This window comes from Poecilia formosa, unplaced genomic scaffold (assembly GCF_000485575.1).
Source record: "Poecilia formosa unplaced genomic scaffold, Poecilia_formosa-5.1.2 Scaffold80, whole genome shotgun sequence".
Lineage (NCBI taxonomy): Eukaryota > Metazoa > Chordata > Actinopteri > Cyprinodontiformes > Poeciliidae > Poecilia > Poecilia formosa.
The window spans coordinates 2,099,636-2,120,872 of record NW_006800019.1 but is presented as its reverse complement, the minus strand read 5'-3'; the positions used below and the strand labels follow the sequence as shown (position 1 = coordinate 2,120,872).

Genomic DNA, 21,237 nt, shown 5'->3' with positions numbered 1-21,237 from the left:
TGGAAAAATGGAAAGAAGAAACCAATTGTTGATGAGCTAAAATGTGATGTGATCGAAATGAAAGTTTGTTTTTTTTTTGCCTACATTTAAAGGGCAGTGTGTGGAGGAGAACTTATTCTGCACATCAATCTGACACACCATGAAACATGAAGGCGTCTTTATGCTGTGGGCGTGTTTCCTCCAGTAGTTAATGTAGGGCAGGGTTAGAGAAGGGTTGAAGGTTCACCGTCCAGCTAGACACAGACTGAATATGTACAACCAGAGCTGCAGTGGGACATTTTAGGTAAAAGCATATTCATGTTTTAGAAATGGCTCAGTTAAAGTCCAGATCCAAATACCAATAAAGGCTCTGCTTGAGCTATTTTTTCTAGAAAAAAAAAATGGTTAAAATGTCAGACTATATAAAATACCCCAAAAGTCCTGTTAATTTAATATTTGCAAAAGGTGGTGAACGACATTGTTTCCTAGGAGTTTCCTTGGAATTCCAATGCACACCGCACATTTCAGATTTCATTAGTAAAAAAAACCCCAAAAACATTTCAAACCATTTATTGGTTCCACTATCGATTTACAACTTTGCGTTTGTTGGATAAAATTCCAGTAATACTGCTTATAGTTTGTGATTGTAGCTTGTGGAAAAAAAAAAAAAAAAAAAAAAGCTCCAGGGATATGAAATGTGTTCATTTTTTTAGCCACTGTAAAACCAAAACACAAGGTTACATAATGCACCAAAAAAATGTGAATGAACGCAGTTGTAGATCCTGTTGCTCATCAGAGAAATGCTCTTTAATGTATAACCAGTCACTGTAAATATTTTCTAGCTACTTGCATATCCTTTGACTAATGACCAGGTGTCATTAAATGTCCTTTGTGTCAGGTTCAGTCATTTGCATTTCCTGTTAAGTGCTGTTTAGCCATGTTCTCAGCACAGCCTGCCCATTGTTTTTGCGTTTCTGCTCAGAGTCTCTATAAATAAGATCCTGTGGGTGACGTTAGTTCCTCCTCTCTCAGCCCTGTGTTTATCTGTGTATTTATATGTAAATGTGCATTCTGCGGCTGTTTGCACGATTCGTCTCTCTTTTATTTTCGCGCGCGCGCACACACACACACACACACACACACACACACACACACACACACACACATCTCTTGGCTTTTTGTCATGTTGTGGCAGAAGGTGTTATTGGTGTTTAGCGTCCGTCTCTCCTGTGTAACAGTCCATAAATACAAACACCTCCGAGGAAGCAGAGGTGTTGCTGCAGGGCAGCGGGCTGCTAGGAGCTTCGCAGGGTTTAAAAACAGTCCAGCGCTGAACTGTAATATATTAATATTCTGATCCATGTCACGTAAGATGTACGGATGACATTTGTTTTTGTTAGAAAAGCCTCACGCTGCAGTGGACGACGGCGATCTAAAAACGAGTCTTATTTTTCACGAAGTGAAAGGGAGCCTCCGTTTATTACTCATTCATAATCCAGGCTTTATGTGGTTCTGTTAAAGGTTGCAGTGTGTGTTCGTGTGGCGCTATGTGGTGCAAGACACCTGTCAAATGAATGCGTGTGTGTGTGCAGACAGCGGAACTGATTCAGTGAAGCAAGAGGAAATTGTGGGTGGCAGTCATGTCACTTGCTAATCTGCCCGCCTTTAATTACACAGCGCTCTGGGTCTGGGGGGGGGGATAAATGCTTATATACGTAAATAAAGGGAAACGTATAGACATGTATTAATGGTAATCAAAAATTCCCAAATCGCATTTGATCTTCTCCAGTAGGGAAAAAAAAAAGAATAATCCAATGTAGCATCAGTAAGTGTATAGAGCTAGTCAGAAACTGAATTATAGCACAACATGGGCATGAATCTTATTATTTTTAGGCTTTGAAATGACATATAAGAACATTTTTTTTCTTCAGTATCATAAAATGACATGACGAGGAAAATACAAAATCTACAATGAAAACATTGGGTTTAAATTTGTAATTGGCTTTTTTTTTGTTCCCTCCGAACCTACATATGTTGAAAACTAATAATTATATTTTTCAGCATGTGTTGAAAAATATGTCTACAGTCAGAACAAAGACTGAAGCTTTTTGACCTCCAAAGAAGAGAAGTTCCAAACTTCTTCTCATTTTTACATTTGTTAAAAAAAAAAAAAAAGGTAAACATTTAAAAAGCAGAATGTTTCATCTTTCAAAGTGTTTTTGTTTTGTCCTCTTTTATTAATCACTTAGTGGGATGGTGAAAGCTTTTACTCAACAAATGTATCCTTTCAAGGAAGCCCTTGTGTTTTAGGAAGCATTTTTAAACAAAGTCCAGGTTGTAACGGTCCAGCTCTCATATGTCATAACAGGCAGAACAGTCTGTCATCAGATACCCCCACATTATTGAAAGTGTGCTAGATTCCCTTACCAACATTCAGATCTTTTTTTTTTTTCCCCTTCACTTTTGAGTAGGAAAGACAGACACCCATGTTACTACATGAGATGACTTCATGTAGTATCAACATCCTTAACAGACGAGTTCAAAACTTATGACTCAGTTGCCTTCTTGTTAATTTCACATGAATGTGAGTGTGCTGGAGGGCTAGTCAGCTGATTTCTAATGCATCGCTCCCACATCAGTCTTCTGCTCTCTAATGTGCTTTGCTACCATTGATCTGATTTGTGTATATGTGGAGAAAGTGAGCGTCAACTTTCCATTCCAGACTCTCTTGTCTGCTTTTTTTCTTTTTTCTTTTCAGGATATTGGGTCACGTTAGAGGGGCTGCTGGCTGTGAACCGGATCGGGGGGGAAAAAACCCACCAAATCTTTTCTGCAAATTATCACTGTTTCTCAAATGAAACATGTTTCTCAAATGTTTCATTTGAGAAACATTTTGAAAATACTTTATGTATTGGTAATAAATAGTTCTGTACATACGTGCAGTGATTTGTAACTAATTGTTTTCTACAATGCTAAATCGCTAAATTAATTTAAAGTCATGTTTTATTGGGGGGCTGGGGAGGTTATGTTATTGTTTGAGACATTGCTGCACAAAGTAAGGGAAATATGCAACACTGCTTGCCTGTATTGGTTGACGGCAAAAATAAACCACTGATGGTAAGAGATCTATTCACGTACTGTGGGAAAAAAAATCCATCTCAGCAACAAGGTTTTAGGGAAAAGTTGCCAACATCTGTTGTTTGGGTGTTGAAACAACTTGTTGTTTCTTCTTGATTTCATAAACCTCTTGTGAAGTCATATGTAAAAAGTTTTAAGACTTTTTACACTCCATTATACTGCAGTTTGTCCCCAAAGACATTTGCTTGTTTACACTTCTTGCAGTCCAGGTTGTTCTTTGCGATGTGCGCATTGTGCGCAGCAATAACGAGGTAATGATTAATAAATGATACGTCGAAAAGCTCCAATAGATGTCCTAAGTGCACAAAGGAGCGTTTATGTAAATCTTTCCTCCTAGCACCTGTTTGACTTTATGACCATCACTGCTCCCAAAAAACTGAATAAATGAACATCCCTGCCGCTATTTGCACAGTTTTTATATCTCTGTCAAAAGTATTTAGTGTTTCAAATATCATACTTGGCTTACCTGAGTATGCCGTTTTTATTAACTCTCTTTTTCTTATGTTGTAAATTTGCCCTTACCATACAGTCTTTTACTTCATATTTTTGTTGATATAGTTTAACTTGAGATGCTCATCAGATATGGGTTAATATTGGTGTTAAAAGCCGATGTTTGTTTCCATCATGTTGCCGTTTGTGTTTTCTGGCACAGGAAGTGAAGGGTTTGGCCATGTTGTATTTGTTTGGGCATGCGGCAGTGAAGCAGTGCAGGATTGTGGGGTGTTTACCTAAAGCAGAGCAGCAAAGTCAGGAGTCAAAAGGCTAGGAAAATAGTATTGGCAACTATCAGTTATTGACCGTAATGGCAATATCAATATCTGGCATCAGTCCAGATTTGTACTGTTCCAGTGCTGATTGAGTCTCCAGAAATATTGATCCAAATTAGTGACGGATATTGATCACTGGGTTTATAAAAAAAACCCAAAAAAAAACCTTTCATTCCTGAAATGGTTTTAGCTAGTTTTGTTTGTTGGTGTAACTGGGATTGATGCTGCATCTCTCCCCTCTGTGGCCTTGTATGGTCAGCTGTGAGCGGATCAACCCTCTTTCTGAGCTGGCCTCAGGTCAGAGATCAGTAGCTGCAGTTGAAAAGAGGAGCCAGAGGTCACTGCTGCGCCGCCTCATATGAGCTCAGAAAGCGTCATTGCACTGATCAGACATTTTTGAAGCCAGTTTGGCAGATAGATCGGTAGATGCAGGTACCAATCCGCTGGATTCGGTATTAAGTGGTTTTCTTGTGATCTGGTCGGGGAAAAAACGGTTTTCATTAAATGCATCGAAACTAGACTAGACTTCTGCCATATTTTTTATCTTTAATTACAACATCAACAAGCATATACCTTAATTCACTTTGTTGAGCTTTAATGCACGAAATAATCTTGTTCTTTCATTTTTGCAGGAAAAAGAAAAAACTAACCTGTACTGAGAGAATATTTCCCATATGTCATAGTACTTATGAAGAGGAAAATTAGGAATCTCTGTTGGCCAGGAAAAGCCTATTAACACATTTCCAGTTCATTATCTGGTCATTACATATGTGTAACTGAGAAATGTGACCCTCCACTACTAGTTTGGCTGGAAATGTTAAGCAGGGTCAGGCTGACATACTGACACACATCTGACACAGAAAAGCCTTGTACGCCACCATCCTTTTGCCCTGCGTCAGCATTCATTCCTCTTGGTTTGTTGCACCTTTAACCTGTACCAGCTGCGTACACGCACTCCGGTTTTGCTGCAGCTCAGGGGGGTGTGGGGGATTAGTTGGCCACCGAACGGGCTCTCTTGGCCAGTTGGCTGTCACCGTCAGCTCGGTGCTTTTCCAATCAGCACATTCCTCGTTCTCCAGACAGGCACAGGGAGACGGTTTTTTGGCAGCGCGCTCACTGGGTGGGGTAATGTTCATATCCTGTCCCCTGACCTCAGATTACACACACGCACAGTTACTGTACTGTTTTGCTTGTTCTTGCACTCAAAACACCACATTCTTACTCTTAACGCGCACAGCTTTTTCCTTCTGTTCGGAATCAGCTGTTACAGTCAGTCTTTCAGCCCAGAGTCCTTCAGTTTCCTTTCCGCTCGCCGTCAGCTGCTGAGCCAGTGCCAATCCGTGCCTGTTGTGCCCCACCAACAAAGACTCTCTTCTGTCAGCGTTAATGACTGTCCTCCCCCCCGTCTTTCCATCTATCCCTCTTTTTTGTTTTCCTCCCTCAATGATGCCGCTTGAGCTACAGATCTGGGCTTGGTTTGACCCTCGTCTCGAACAACAATGATGCTCCAGTCTGCTATGATCAATATGCTGCTGATAGATGGCTCATTCTCTGGATGTGTTTGAACACGCAGCCAGCCTCTAGCATGGTTAAAACTTTAGGAACCCACACTTTTGTTGGCATGTTTTCCTCCTGAGTGTGTGCACCCAAGGGTAAACACCAAACTGAACGACAAAGAGCCAAGCATAGAATTGCTCACTCCCTCTCTCTGAAAGGGTCTGCCTTTTTTTTCTTTCTTTTTTTTTTCCCCCTCTTCACAACAGTCACTCCCTCTTCCTCTATTTCTTATGATTTCGGTGTTGTGAAACCTTTAAGAGAGAATCTGAAGTTACAGGATAACTCAGACCTACCTCACAATGGGAATCTACGTGCTCCGTTCAAGAGGCGTTCCCTTGATGATTTTGACGTTTCTCCGGACAAATCCTGAACTCTTGTTCATAGTAACATGAAAACTTTTGGAATAAACACTGTGTGGGACTCTCCACAGAGCCCTAATAGATCCCACCTCCCTGCATTCTGTCTGCTGAACTCTGGCACTCTACACTCTTAATTTCTTTCCATTGTTGTTTCAAACACTCGAGGCTACATTTCTTTCCCCACCCGTGGCCCTTAGCATGTGTTTATCACCCACTCTCACACAAACTAGCTTTGACTTGGTAGATATGTGGTTCTGGAGACTGGTGAGAAAACTCTTTCCCCTCTCAGCAGGCTGGATGAGGGTCTCCAGTCATTGTGGAGTAGGTGTCAGAGGATTGGGACACCTTGTATAGCTAAAGACAAAAGGAGGAGAACAGCAGTGTAGGGATTGGAGGATTGGGATTGTTTGTCTGTCCTAGAGGGGTTTGTGTTGGTTAACTGGGCAGGGCGTGTTTGCCTGCATGTTTGCTGCGCAAGCAAGCTGTGTGTTTTGGGGTACCAGAGAGGTGGACTCTGTCATACCTCTCTTGCCATCTACCAGACTGAGTCAGCTGTGAGAATCTTGCACAGTCCAAGGCCGAATGAGGGAGGAGAGAGTGCTGGAAGAGATAAATGACCAAATTGGTTTGTGATACTCCCTCACATGCACTAATTTTGTGGCGGAGATGCACATTCAAGAAATTTCGGACGATATCCAAAAAACGACTCGCATAGAGGAACAGCATTGTAAAACTTGGGGTCTCTTGTTACAATTTTTAACAATTTATATTTGGAGTAAAGCCATGTTGTGTGTGTGAGAGAAACAAGTTGCTGCTGTATATTAAGACAAACTAGTTAGAGTTGATATTTTAGGTCATCTTTAGCATGACTCGGTGGTAGCTTTGCATAGTGTTCCTTATTAGTTAACTACCTTGTTTTATATATCATATTTTGTTATTATGTTTTCCATTCGACTAAATAAGTTGTCTTATATTAGCGATTAGCACAATCAGTGTTACTGAACATCAGCTTAAAATCTATTTCTGTTTGAAGACTCAAGAGAATGCAGACCCTTTCTTTACCTCTTGAGGTTTCCAAAAGGCTGCCAATGTATAGTTGACCATTCTGATGGCGATATTATTGACATCACTACACCATTTGTTACCCAATCATCTGTGTTGCCGGATTTTTTTGTTGTTGTTGTGATCCTTCACACCCTGGTTTGGGTCAGACGCAAGGTATTGCAAGGTAAAAGGTGCCGCCATATTGTAGTCCCAACTTCTCCGACTTCTTTAACTGGAACGCTGTTAACTTGGGTGAGTCGTCATTGCCAACTCCGAATTTTGACTTCCAATGGAAGGCATCATAAATCCAGCATGTTCCGTGACACAGAGGCTGATAGTTTAAAGAGAAAACAGCATCGTTTTGCTGTACTTTGAGTCTTACTGTCTCTCCAGCTGGAAGACTAAGTTTGCCAGCCAACATTTTGAAGTATTTTCTTGCATCTCTAAGAGCTGAAAACAGCCAACTTTGAGTCTTGGCGTAGAAGGGTGTTATAAACATAACCAGGTGGGTCTTGGATTATTGGTTAAGATCAGATTTTGTCATTTCTCCTTCTGAGCCAATGACGCTTTCTCAGTGTCTAGGTTTTGCTCCGTTTTCTCCAAGTCTCCCGGGTCTGTCATCGTTCTCGTCTACCTTCTGGAATCACGGTTGGGTTTCATTGCCTGGAGGAGCTGATCATTTTCTAATCATGTTTGTTCATAGCGGCTAATGGAGAGCCTCACAATGGTGTTATCTCTTTGTGTAGCTGTAATTAGACTTAGCTGGCAACATGTGGAGTTCAGAAGATTTGCTTCAAAGAGGATTAATAAAATGACTCAGCTACTTAAATGTGTTAACTAAAGCAAAATCCCTGTGTGTGTGTGTGCATGCGTGTGCGTGTGTGTCAGAGGAGTGGCCTGTGTGCGCAGTTGTCTGGTGTTTGCGTGGTAATTATGACTAACATGACGGTGTGATTTTGCTGTCCTCTCTCCTAGGTGACATCACACAGAAGGGCTATGAAAAGAAAAGAGCCAAGTTGCTGGCCTCCTACATCCCTCAGCTGCCAAGTAAGACCGGTTCTTCATTCTTTCTCTGCGATTATTCCTCATGTTAGATCTGAGATGTCCTTCCTCCAAAGTCTTGCTATGACCTCTTTGCTATTTTTGAGGCAAAAACTTGATGTAACTGCATCAAAGTGAACTCATCAAGTACTCATTTCCCCAAATTGAAAGGTTAAAACGTTACGGTAGTTTACTTAAAACGTGACATGTTTTACATAAAGCAACCTTTATTGTTTTTCATGTTGAGTTGATTTATAAAAAAAATGATCTTTTTTTGTGTGTGTTTTAAGTATTTTCCCTTTTAGTCCAAAGGAATTTCTGGATTTCTGTGGCCCCCTAGTGTCGAAAAGTGAAGCTGCATTTTCCATATGAACAGGCAGCCTAAGAAGAGCAGGAAGCTCTACAGTCAAATCAGCATTTCTTTTCGTCTTTGTTTCTATTAAATTAAGTTTCTCTAGGGACTCAAAACAAAACAAGTTTATAAAGTTTTTATAAGGATGTAGATTTTTTTGTAAGTTGTGGTTAAAAAAACAGTTTTTTCTACAAAGAAACACACCACATAAAGGAAAAAAAAAAATCTCATAGTTTGCTTCCTGGTGGCATTGTTTTGCTTCTCTCTACTATTGATTTCATTCAGATGTGGAAATTGTTTGCAGATGTCACATGATGACACATAGAAAAGCCAGCATTTTATGTTTTAAAACACTGCTCATTCCTATGCCGGTTATTAAAAGCCGCTGTGGAGGCCATGATATGTGTCACAGACCCCCGCCCTAATCGTGCTGCCGTTGTTGATGGTTCACAACATTTCAGCCACTTATCTCAAGTTGGTTTTGGATCATAGTTTCCTCACGCTACAGTGAGACTTGCTGATTCGAAATCCAATCTGCTGAATGTCTTTCATTAGCTGCTGCTCAAAAGGGTGTCGTTTCCTTAGGAAGAACTGCACCACAGTTAGCAGCAGCATGGAAAAATGTCCTGTTTTGGTGCTTCATTGTAAGCTATGTCATGTTTAAAAAGAAACACTGAACTCACTTTTGTTTTTAGTTCATCCTTGGCCTCATTTAGCTTGTGCTGCCACCTCATTCTTGCTGAATATTCATGCCCGAAGGCAACGAGAAGACCTATATGAATCTAAATTTGAGTGCTCTAGTACTTGAAGCATATTTCTTAAAGTGACCGTTGCGTTCTGTTGTGTGGGTTTATGGTACTTGTTTAATGTCAGTGCAAATAATAGAAAGCCTTGTTTACCTGAGAATTAACTTTGTTTTGCTCAAGATGTCTCTCAAGAATTATTTTATTCTCAAACTATACAGTCTATATTGCATTTACTCCATTTAAGTATAAACTGCATCGCTAACGATGCTGTGTTATTGTTACCTACATGTTGCCATGGTATTATGCAAAGTGGGTGTGCATCCTGTCTGTGTGTAGCAAGGGTGACTTCACTCATTTGCCTTTTGTACTTTTGCAGCTTTAATTTATTTTTTTTTTTTTTTTCACATGGCTTTTTTAGTTCACAAATGATCAATTTTAGGGTCTGGAGCAAGAACATATTTCATATTTAAATTCTTAAATGTAATTTAAGTCTTAAATATACCCAGATGTTCAATACTAGGTCTAAAATTAAGTGTTAAATTTGTAATTTTCTAATACTGGTAAAAACAATTACCATACATAAGTAAAGGTAATAAAACCAATTTAAACAAATGAAAATAAATTATTTCAATACATTTCTAATAAAATACATGAAATAATATAAATACAAATAAATTAACACAAAAAGGCATTCGAGTCACATGCTGAAAGCTGTTATATTTAACATACTTTTAACTTTTGTCAAACAAATCTGTAATCAAGTTTCTTTGATGTAAATGTTTAAGTCCCTTTGCCATTGAGCTTTTATTCACAGTTTATTTAGGCCTTTTATTTAAATAAAAGTATCTTCGAAAACCACAAGAAGTCCTAAATTTTACTTACAAAAAAAAGCCTATATTTGACTTACACATATGTGTCGTACTTTTCTGTAACCTGCTCAGATGTTTGGGGAAGGAAATATTTGACTATATTTGATAAATGTAATGTGTTATTAGCCAAAGGTCAGTCAGGGTTGTTTTGGTTTAATCAGGGGTCATGATGATCTGTCTCAAGTCATTTGGTTCGATTTTTATTTATTTATTTAAAAAAATAATCATTTATGTCCATAATTCACAAGAATCAAGAGAAATAAATCAACATTTATTTGAAACTGTTCACTCTCTCATACTTACTTACTTACCTCTGTTTTCTAGAAGCGGACCTTTCTCTGCCAGACGTCCAGCCTTCCCCAAGCCACAGTGCCAACCCCAGCCCAAGTCCTGAGGCCCCGGGCCCCTCCACCTCCTCAGCCTCTAGACACCATCGTGCACATCGCAGTGGAGGGGCCAGAGATGAGCGCTACAGATCAGGTGCAAAGCTCACTACTGTTGCCTCACAAACTCTGCAAAACACCGTCAAGCACAATTGAGGCCGTTAATGCACTGTTTTGTCTTAATGCCTCGCCCTGTGAATTCTTTCTGTTTAGACATCCACACAGAAGCTGTGCAGGCGGCTCTGGCTAAACACAGAGAGGAGAAAATGGCGCTGCCCATGCCGACCAAGAGACGCTCATACTTCGTCCAGTCTCCCATAGATAACTGCACACCTCCAGGTAGGATTAAATGCCTCTTTGTTTGGATGTAGCAGCTTAAAAATACGTTGGCTGAGTAGCCAGTTAGACCACAGATAAACAAAAATGTAAGCGCGAGGAGCTATAAGGAACACAAAGTCAGATATTTGGGATTACTGACCAGACGGATGTGGTAACCCACAGGATGCTGCTACTTTTAAGGAACTCATGAACTAAACTGATTCTAAAGTAAGATTCAAACTGAGATGATGGATTATTGGAGAAGCGCTGGGCCTACAGCTTCAGCAGTGTGTGTTTAGGTGAATGAGGGTAGGTGAGACTCCATAAGCACCAAGAAACAAGCCTCATTCGTTGGGCAACAAAGTTATATAAGAAGTTATATAAGAAGTTAACAAGATTTATAGTGAAAATGAAGAAGAAACAAAACACTTAAACAGCAGTCAGAAATGCCTGATGCATTTGACCAATTGCCACAGCCTAATTCCTGATCCTTTAACTTTTTATTTTTGTATCTATCCTGTGTGAAAGAGTGAGCAGAAGGAAGCCATTGTTGAAAGTAGGAGATCCTATTTTCAGTTTTACTAGAGCCTTGCTGAAGATGCAGGAATCGCATGTAATGACTTGCTCTGGTCACATGAAACAAATTAAAATGTTTTGGTCTACATGCAAAATGGCACATGTGGTGGAAAAACAACACATCGCAGTGAAAACGCCGTTCCTTCTGGACTTTGGAGGAAATGGATGGAGCCAAATATGGAGCTGTAAGAAAACCTGTTGGGGTACGGACAAGACTAGTGACTGGGGTTCAGGACAAACTTAAACATTCAGAACTACATTGGAGTGGTTCAGATCTGAGCATGTTCATGAGTTAGAACGGCCCGGCAAGCCCAGGTATTAATCCAGTTAAGCTCCTGTGGCAAGGCTTAAAAATAAATGTTATCTATCCAGTCTAAGTTTGAGCCGTCTTGCGAAGAAGAACGGACAGAGTTTTCCATCTCCAGATGCACAAAGTTGGTAGAGACGTAAGTCTTGCATGTAAAATGGTGGTCCTGGAAAGGATTCACTTGGGCAAGCTGAACACGGATACAAACAACGCAGATTTTTTGTAAAAAAAACAACAACAAAAAAACAACATTAAAAGAGAATCTAAAAGTAAATTTTTTTCTTGTTCTCAGATACATCCTCTGCATCAGAGGATGAAGGCTCGCTGCGCAGAAAGGCGGCTCTCAGCGCCATGCTCGCCCAGACCCTCCAGAGCTCCGATTACTGGATCAACCGCTCCGTCCAAAGCTCTTCCACTTCCTCGTCTGCTTCCTCCACCCTCTCCCATGGAGAGCCCAAGACTCAGCCTCAGCCCCAGCTTCAGCCGGGGGTCTCGGTGCTGGCCGACGTCCTGGCCCACACGCGCATAGGTACACCTCAGCCGTGGAGACGGCGACGACGATTTCATGGTTAAAAATCCATTGATCAGGTTTCGTCAGTGATGCTTTCCGTGATCCCCACCGATAGAAAACAGCGTCCCCCCAGACGTGACCTCCTCCACTCCACAGGAGAGAGGAGGATCCAGAGTGGACCTTCCTCCAGCCATCAGGGGCATGAGCCGCGGTCAGAGCCGCTCCAGCATGCTGGATACAGCTGACGGTACACTCACACATGCCAGGATCTGTACGAAATGCCCGTCGAGGGACTCGTATGGGGTCAAATCCGGAACCTGGGCTTACTGTCGTCTGGTTCTTCCTTTAATTTGTGGGATTTGCTATTGGTGGGATTTGCTATTGTCATGTTGTAATTGTAACAGAGGAGTGATTTCTTCCTGTAATACTTTGACAAAGTGGTTCTAAATGAATGTAGAAAAAAAAAAACTAAACTCAGAGGCAAAATGATTTCACAGTGTGGTGAATGGTGCTAATGACAGATGTTTTGTGTTCTTTCTTTTGGGTCCATTAATCCTGTCCCTGTCTTGCCTTTGATTTAAAAAAAGGAAAAAGAAAAGGTAATATACAACAAACCCGGGGAAGGGGAGGGATGCTGACGAGGCCCCGACCAGCTTGCTTTCCAGCATCTTTTTCCATGTTTGTCTGGTGTCTTAGGTTTAGAAGTAGAGAACTTTCTGTATTTGGTTTCTCCTTAAAAAAAAAAAAAAAAAGTCGTCCAATCTTTGTGTCTCCTTCTTCCCTTTCGAATCCTTCCTGCTGCTGATTCTGACGCTGACTGTGCTAGATTGTAGCGTTCTGCCTGCGTGAGAGATAAAGTAGACATGCGTGTTGGGGCAGAACTGCATGCTTGTTTCCATCCCCGGCTGTTTGCCTGGGTTCCTGACTGATTCTTGGTGTTTGTCCAGGCGTGCCGGTCAGCAGCCGGGTGTCCACCAAGATCCAGCAGCTGTTGAACACTCTTAAACGGCCCAAACGGCCGCCGCTCAGCGAATTCTTCCTTGACGACTCAGAGGAAATTGTAGAAGGTGAGTCCAGTCAGGGAACAGGGGAACATTGCTTGGATTGTCAAAGTTGGTTTTACAAAAGTGTACAATCTGTTGGAGGTGTCCTTCTGTTCTGAATGTCTTAATTTTTAAGTCAAGCATGAGCACAGTGAATGTTCATGCCGAGCTAATAAACACGTCTTTAGCTGGTAATTGGCACATATTCATTTTAACAAATGTTTTCTTGCTGTTCTCCCCTCCTTCATGTCCAGTTCCAAGGCCAGATCCCAACACCCCGAAGCCCGAGGGGCGTCAAATCATCCCGGTGAAGGGAGAGCCTCTGGGAGTGGTCAGCAACTGGCCTCCCGCCCTGCAGGCCGCCTTGGCCCGATGGGGGGCCACGCAAGCTAAGAGCCCTGCCCTCACTGCCCTGGACATCACTGGCAAACCCCTCTATACACTCACATATGGTGAGTGTTGACGATAGAAACTTTAACTTAATTATTTGTTCAATTTTTGCTCCCCAAACCCACGTTGACGTGTTTGTTTTTTGTGTCAACTTTATCCAGATTTGATATTTATTACTTGTATATAAACTCGTTGTTTGTCGATTTACCTTAACGCAATGGTTAAAAAAAATATACTTGAAGGAGTATATTTTGCAGTTCATGCAGTGTGCAGCTACGGCGCCCTCTTCACTTTCTCCAATAATGAAACGGCATTCTCCCTCAGGCAAACTATGGAGTCGCAGTTTAAAGCTGGCTTATACTCTGCTGAACAAACTGGGGACGAAGACCGAGCCTGTCCTACAAACTGGTGATCGGGTAAGAGATGATCAGAGACTCATCTGTACTAAAGTCTAAAAGGAGCACAGAAATGAGACATTTTTCTGGCTCCCAGGTGGCGTTGGTGTATCCAAACAGCGACCCTGGGATGTTCTGGGTGGCTTTCTACGGCTGCCTGTTAGCTGAGGTCATTCCTGTCCCCATCGAGGTGCCGCTGTCACGTCAGGTAAATATTTATGCAGATGCTTAAATAAACTACCCTCAAGAGCCTTGGTTATTTTAGATGTTTGAGTCCCTCAGTTTAGCAGTACGTGCGTCTGAAAATGGTTTTTTCATTCCCCTGTGTAGGACGCAGGCAGCCAGCAGATTGGCTTCCTGTTGGGCAGCTGTGGTGTGAGTTTGGCGCTGACCAGTGAGGTGTGCCTCAAAGGGCTGCCCAAAACCCCGAATGGGGAGATTGTCCAGTTCAAAGGTCAGCAAGCTCAAAATTCGAAAGACGACATTGTCCGATTAAGACTTCAACAATAAACACTTAAAGTTTTCCAAGTGCTTTATTTTCTGACGCTCGTTTTTTGGGATGTTTTTCCCAGGATGGCCGAGAATGAAATGGGTGGTCACCGACACAAAGTACCTGACCAAACCATCCAAAGACTGGCAGCCTCACATTCCCACCGCCAACACGGACACAGCCTACATAGAGGTGACCTAAGAGCAGGAAACCTGCTTAATTCTGCTTAATTAAGAGCATCACTTAGAGGTTGTGGTTAACTGGTGCCTCTCCACTTGCTTAATGCATCAGACTGACATTTGTTCACCTGTTTCCGTCTGTGACAGTATAAAGCGAGTAAGGAGGGAACGGTGATGGGAGTTGCCGTTTCCAAGATCGCCATGCTGACACACTGCCAAGCCCTGACTCAGGCCTGTAACTACTGTGAAGGTTAGAACTGCAACATATGAAACTTCTCTCTCTCCTGCTTTTTTTTTTATTTTTTATTTTATTTATTTTTTTAAATTTGTATCACCATCAAAATCTGAAGCTAAAACATGACGTTTCCAACACAGGGGAGACGCTGGTCAACGTGTTGGACTGCAAGAAGGACATGGGCCTGTGGCACGGCGTCCTGACGGTGAGGCTGGTGCATCTGGGATGTTTTTCACCTCCGCACTCGGACAAATAATAAAAACTGACTGTGTGTGTTTGTTTTGTCTTGCAGAGTGTTATGAACAGAATTCACACCATCACTGTGCCGTATGCCGTCATGAAAGCCTGTCCCATGTCCTGGGTGCAGAGGGTGCACATCCACAAAGGTTCAGACTGTTTTTTTTAGTTCATACTTTCAGTGTCGGCTTTCATGTTTGTAGTTTTTATGCGTCTTTTTAAGGCGATTTGGATGTAATGGTTTCAAAATCGACAAATATTGGGTGTGGCGGTGGCGCAGGGGTAAAGCATGCGACCTGTTGACCTTTGCTGAATGTCTTTCCACTCCCTCATAACGTATTTTCCTGTCCACTCACTGTCAAATAAAGGCCACTAGAGCCAAGAAAACCTTTAAAAAAAGCATGACAAATATTTGCCTAATTGCTCACAGGTTCAACCTTTTTACTTCTTCTGTCTTTGTCTTGTAGCACGGGTTGCCTTGGTGAAGTGCAGGGACCTTCACTGGGCCATGATGGCCCACAAGGATCAGAAGGACATCAACCTGTCTTCTATACGAATGCTAATAGTGGCTGATGGGGCAAATCCATGTGAGTGACTTCCCCTTTGTAGCAATTGAAAATCAGCAACGTGGCAGTTTCAGGCAATGTTTTGTTGATGTTGTCCCCCCGTCGTTCGCTGTCAGGGTCCGTCTCGTCATGCGATGCCTTCCTGAATGTGTTCCAGTCTCACGGCCTGAGGCCGGAGGTCATCTGTCCGTGTGCCACGTCCCCCGAGGCTCTGACCGTGGCCATACGCAGGTATGAACATCAACAAGCTGAATCTGATCTGGTAGCCCTAAAAAGATCAAATTGTTCTTCAAAAGTTGCCAGACGAATAACTATTATTATCATCACTGTGTGAATGGAGTTACTTCAAAAATGTGTTTGAAAGTAGACTTGCTCAGTTTTGAGATCATCTGAGATGAATCTTGGCTTAATTTTGGAGAAAGCATCCAGTGAAACATTTTGAGTATATGTTCTGTGCATCATTTTTTATTATTATTTTTTTTTATTCCCGTCTTCTCTGTAGACCTGGTGCCCGTGGAGCTCCTCTCCCAGCCAGGGCCATCCTGTCCATGGGTGGGCTGAGCCACGGCGTCATCAGGGTCAACACGGAGGACAAGAACTCGGCTCTGACCGTGCAAGACGTCGGCCACATTATGCCCGGAGGTGAGCCCCTGCAGCTGGATTTTACTCTGCGTTTTAACCGTTTTCTTTCTCGCACACGTAGATTCTAAACATGTTCAACCCCAACATTGGCACCTTGTCGTCTGTTCCAGCTCTGATGTGCATAGTGAAGCCAGACGGGTCGCCGCAGCTGTGCAAGACGGATGAGATTGGAGAGATAGTGATCAACTCTCGGGCTGGAGGAACGATGTACTACGGCCTTCCTGGTGTCACCAAGAACACATTCGAGGTCTTTCAGAGTTCAATGTTTATTTTTGCTTATAAACTTGTTGCCTCTGTATTTTATTCTTAAAACATCCAGCATGTCAGTCTTCAGTTTTCTTACCAAAGAGCAGATCACAGGTGGATGTAAATTATAAAATGAGGCTGTGATCAGTGCTAAACTAACAAATATTGTTGCAAATATTGTCTTGCTAAAAATCATCAATTTAAAAGAGTCACAGACATCATGAACTCATTAGACTAATATATGATGTGTAACATATTAACAAGAAGCTTTCTACAAGTATTTCCTTTATCTTTTAAAAGTTATTTTATTACTTTTACTGTACTCCAAATGTTAACTCTGGAGTCTTTCTGGCGTTTTCTCTTCAGGTTATCCCTGTCAACCAGGCCGGAGCGCCCATAGGAGAAATCCCCTTCGCTCGGACTGGTTTACTGGGATTTGTGGGACCGGTAAGGAGCAGGAGTTTCTCTGTTGGAGGAAAAATAAAGCTTAAATGTCTCAAAGTAAAAAAAAACAAAAACAAAAAAAAGGATCGTTAATTGCAGCGGGAGTCACACCAATAAAAACTAAAGATCCCCCACCTCCTCCATTCACTTTTAAAAGAAACCTGACATTTCTCTAAGCTTGATGAGGATATGAAGTTGATTAGCAAAAGTAGTCAGGGATCTGCTGAAGAGGTGGAGTGTAAATAATATAATATCATTTGATGTGAAGTATTTGTGCTTACAATTGACCTTGTTCTAAATGTCTCATTTATATCATTGTTAGTACAGAGACGTTATATTATCTACTGTTTTCAAAGGAAGTTATGGCAAATATGGTCAGATAGGACAATGTGTTGTTTACATTCTTTCCCATTATATATAAAACAGTACCGCTATTCCCTATTTTATCACACTAGATCCAAGTGCTAATCTGTGTTTTTGGGAAGTAATTGGACTTAGTTTTGCACCTTCTCACTCATTAAGATGATTTTTACACCTCCACATTAGGATGAATGAAGTCCTGGTTAAAACTGTGTATTCTCTTCTCTTTGCTCCTCAGGGGAGTCTTGTGTTTGTTGTGGGGAAGATCGAGGGACTCCTGATGGTGAGCGGGCGACGTCACAATGCTGACGACCTGGTGGCCACCGCGCTGGCAGTGGAGCCTGTCAAAACAGTTTACAGGGGGAGGTACGACTCTGCTGCCGCCGCTGCTGCTGCTGCTGCTGCTTGAGACCCACGGAGACCAGTCGCCGTTCGTGTCTTCCTGTGCAGTTCTCTCAAAAGAACGCGTCAATCCTGAAAATTGCGCTTTTAATTGCCACCAGGTTGTTTTCATGTCAACAAGCGATGGCTAAAGGTGTGTTTTGGTGTCATCCACTCAGGATTGCTGTGTTCTCAGTGACAGTGTTTTATGATGAGAGGATAGTGATCGTGGCAGAGCAGAGACCTGACGCCAGTGAGGAAGACAGCTTCCAGTGGATGAGTCGAGTACTGCAGGTAATTTACTACATCTGGCTCCACATCGAGCATCGAGTTCATCCTCTTTAGGAACTACAGGGCTGGGAGATGATTTTTGCTCCCTTGCAAATTCTTTCGGTCTTGATTTTTTATTTTTATTTTATTTCACACTTTTTAGTCTTTTGTTTCAGTAAACTAAAGTTTTAGCAAAATTAATAAGTCACATCAACATCCTTTTTTTTTTTTATACCCTTCTTAAGGAAATATAACATTAAATATGTTAATTTTGCGTCCTGCAGGCCATCGACAGCATCCATCAGGTTGGCCTTTACTGCCTCGCTCTTGTGCCAGCCAACACCCTCCCAAAGACTCCGCTGGGAGGAATCCACATCTGTGAAACCAAGCAGAGTTTCCTGGACGGTAACCTGCATCCCTGCAACATCCTCATGTGTCCACATACGTGTGTAACAAACATGCCCAAGCCTCGACAGAAACAGCCAGGTGAGCCTTCATCTTTTACAGCCTGTAATCTGTATGGCACTGTGGCTAATAGATGATAATATTAGCATGTTCAGTTCTGATCCATTTCAGTCGTTTTGATTCAGTTCTGTTATATATTTAGGTAGTTACTTTGGTGGGGATTTGAGCCCAAATTTGTACTAGGGAGTAGTTTTGTGTGTAATCCGGCAGTGTGACCTTTTATTTGTGCTCATTGTAGTTTTCGCTCTCGTTTCTGGTCTCCTCAGTGGATGTTGGTCCGGCTTCTATGCTTGTTGGGAACCTGGTGGCGGGGAAGCGGATCGCTCAGGCCACGGGCCGAGAGCTGGGCGTGGTGGAGGATCAGGACCTCACTCGAAAGGTAACACTCACAGACTTATGTCGCTATTCAACACAATGTCAAACAGGAGTGTAGGAAGACTTTGTGGCAGAAGGTCTTGCTGTTTTAAGCCGCCACAAAATGTCTTTCCCAGTTGCAGCGTGACTTTAATCTGAATGTAAAATACTTGGTCAGACATGAATTAAACTTTTGTCTTCTGCTTACCCTTTCTTTAAGCACAATTTATGATTGGTTAAATTTACTTTCAGCACTTTTTTTCAGCTACAATATCTGTTTTATAGCTTTCACTCTAGAATAAAGGGATATTTCACAGATTTTATGAAATCTGAACTTTATCTCGTCATCTCCGATTCAAAATTAGTGAAGTTTTTAGACTGATTAAACTTAAGCAGATATGTATTGCCTTTACTTTATTTGTAAAAGATAATGTGTGTGTGTATATATATATACTGTAGATAGATAGATAGATAGATAGATAGATAGATAGATAGATAGATAGATAGATAGATAGATAGATAGATAGATAGATAGATAGATTGATTCAGGCAAAATATACAAGTGTCCTGTGATGCATATCTAAGAATGCACAGATCTAATCCTTTCTGACATTATTCTCTTTTTATGCATTTGCTGTTTGTGGGGGAAAAAAAAAAACTTCCCATGGCTGAGATCCAGTGATCTTTCTCAGTGCGACACATGCTGTGTGTTAATGACTCTGATGTGCATCCAATGACTCATCTTAGTGTTTCCAAGAGGTTTTTGACTTTAGTTTTATTTGAAATATTGATAAAGTCCTGTGTCCTTCTCACGAAGCTGATGTTCTGTATTATCCTATGATTACAAAGTATTGCTATAGTCATTCCTCTCTAAGGTGCAGTTTATTTCAAGGTGATGTAGCGTCACTGAAATTGATCCATTTTTGAGTGAAAGTGAAATGAAGCAGTAAAAGACGCTGGTATCCAAATGTGTTGAAATAAAACTGATGCATAACTTTGAAATGCTCTGAATTTATTATCAAAGTATGTGTCTTGGAAATTGGATGCTGATGTCTTATCCTCAACCTGTGCTGTTGTTTTGCTGGGCTACAGTTCTGTATGTGGCCCACCATGATGGTAAGGCTCTAGTCTGGCCCCCACCCCCTGCCCGCCTCTGCTTATGCTGCTTTCTGTCAGTTTCCTGTGCTTCTGCAGCTGTAACAACCCTGAGCTCCGCCCCCCGTCCAGCTCCAGCTCCACACAAACCAAGCTAACTGTCCTGGCTGGCTCCTCGTCCAACAGGCTTCATCATCCAAAGTGGAGTTTGAAGTCGCTCAGGGTGCAGAAACAGAAGAAAACTTGAATTAAACGATTACTGCCAGTCTGTGCTCAGCGAGGACCGCTTTTTGTTTCAAACGTGACCCCCATGTTTGGGAGCGTATCGGTGTGTGCGCCTCGGCTTCCTGTCGTCAGTGTGATGCTCCCACATGCAGCATGGCTTTGAGTGGTCAGAGCTGCAGCCTGCATGTTGATTCAGAGCACGACATGTTGTCTGACTGGTGAGCGGGTCTCCCGAGGACGCCGCCGACTAACGACGCAGTAACTCTGCTCGGTGTTTTTGTGTGTCCGGAGAACTTGCCGTTTTAGTTTCTGTATTTGTTTTTTTTTTTTTTTTATGTGTGGCCTTACATACGCCTGTCTTTGTCTGTAAGGGAATTGTTGGATTGATGTTCTTGCCTTCTGTGATTATTTTTTGGCAGATGTTTGGAAATGAAGATGATGATAACTGTGTAGTAACAAAATATTGAGAGAATTGTTAATTGTAGGATGTTTTCTTTTAGAAATTTTATTTTAAGGCAGTCATGCTTTCCCCCCCACCCCCTCCTTCCAGTGTGACCGTCCACTTGCTAAAGTAACGTTTTAGGTGTTCCTGTGATGCTGTCTGGGTTTATATGGGAGGTCAGCAGCAGAACAGGATGTCTTTGTTGCATTTGTAGTTCCTTTTTATCAGTAACATGAAAACAGCAGAGGCTGTTTTTCATGTTCGCTGTCTGAGGGGGGTACTTTTTATACTCATTCCCCTTGCATTTTTAATCATTATATTACGTGTATTTCACTGGGATTTAATGCAACAAGCGCAATGTAGAGCAGGATTCTGAAGTGAAAGGAAAATAATGCATAGTTTTCAAGATTTTTGTAAAATACAATCTGAATTTGAAGTTGTACTTAGCCCCCTTTACGTGACTACACCTAAATGAAAATTAGTGCAACTCATTGCCTTCAGTTGCTATTTAACAGAACAATTTTGGTTGGTGTAAATGTTTAGTGATACTATAAGTCTCGTGCCTTTGGGCTCTAAGGACGTCCGATGGCCAAGCTTGTTGAGTGCAGCGGAAAACATTTAAAGAAGGCATTAGGATCTTCTGTTGAAGTCAACCTCGATTGTTCAACTGCAACCACGTTTTGTCCATGTTAAAGCACCATGTGCAGTCAGATGCAATATTTTCACTAAATGCTTAAATGGAAGTAATCATTTTTTCTACTATATCTGGATAGACTACTCTATGCTTGCAGTGAAACTCCAAGAAAAGATCATGTTGCAATTTTGGGAAGT

At 41.8% G+C, this 21,237-nt stretch overlaps 1 protein-coding gene across 4 annotated transcripts in view; it reads left to right on the top strand.

Moving 5' to 3' along the window:
• Positions 1–21,237, top strand: part of dip2ba (disco-interacting protein 2 homolog Ba) — a 46,436-nt gene that overhangs the window by 18,259 nt on the left and 6,940 nt on the right. The window contains exons 2-26 of one of the 4 annotated variants that reach the window (XM_016673625.1): positions 7,820–7,891; positions 10,177–10,332; positions 10,449–10,574; positions 11,729–11,965; positions 12,063–12,194; positions 12,535–12,546; positions 12,895–13,014; positions 13,245–13,442; positions 13,705–13,796; positions 13,873–13,983; positions 14,106–14,229; positions 14,348–14,457; positions 14,592–14,694; positions 14,820–14,884; positions 14,972–15,065; positions 15,384–15,503; positions 15,599–15,713; positions 15,985–16,124; positions 16,235–16,371; positions 16,737–16,817; positions 17,413–17,540; positions 17,735–17,849; positions 18,110–18,311; positions 18,557–18,669; positions 19,737–19,760. In XM_016673625.1, the coding sequence (XP_016529111.1) occupies positions 7,820–7,891; positions 10,177–10,332; positions 10,449–10,574; positions 11,729–11,965; positions 12,063–12,194; positions 12,535–12,546; positions 12,895–13,014; positions 13,245–13,442; positions 13,705–13,796; positions 13,873–13,983; positions 14,106–14,229; positions 14,348–14,457; positions 14,592–14,694; positions 14,820–14,884; positions 14,972–15,065; positions 15,384–15,503; positions 15,599–15,713; positions 15,985–16,124; positions 16,235–16,371; positions 16,737–16,817; positions 17,413–17,540; positions 17,735–17,849; positions 18,110–18,311; positions 18,557–18,669; positions 19,737–19,760 (2,927 nt within the window). The remainder of the gene's footprint in view (positions 1–7,819; positions 7,892–10,176; positions 10,333–10,448; positions 10,575–11,728; positions 11,966–12,062; positions 12,195–12,534; positions 12,547–12,894; positions 13,015–13,244; positions 13,443–13,704; positions 13,797–13,872; positions 13,984–14,105; positions 14,230–14,347; positions 14,458–14,591; positions 14,695–14,819; positions 14,885–14,971; positions 15,066–15,383; positions 15,504–15,598; positions 15,714–15,984; positions 16,125–16,234; positions 16,372–16,736; positions 16,818–17,412; positions 17,541–17,734; positions 17,850–18,109; positions 18,312–18,556; positions 18,670–19,736; positions 19,761–21,237) is intronic. The other 3 variants (XM_016673627.1, XM_007556692.2, XM_007556693.2) reach the window with 3 other exon arrangements.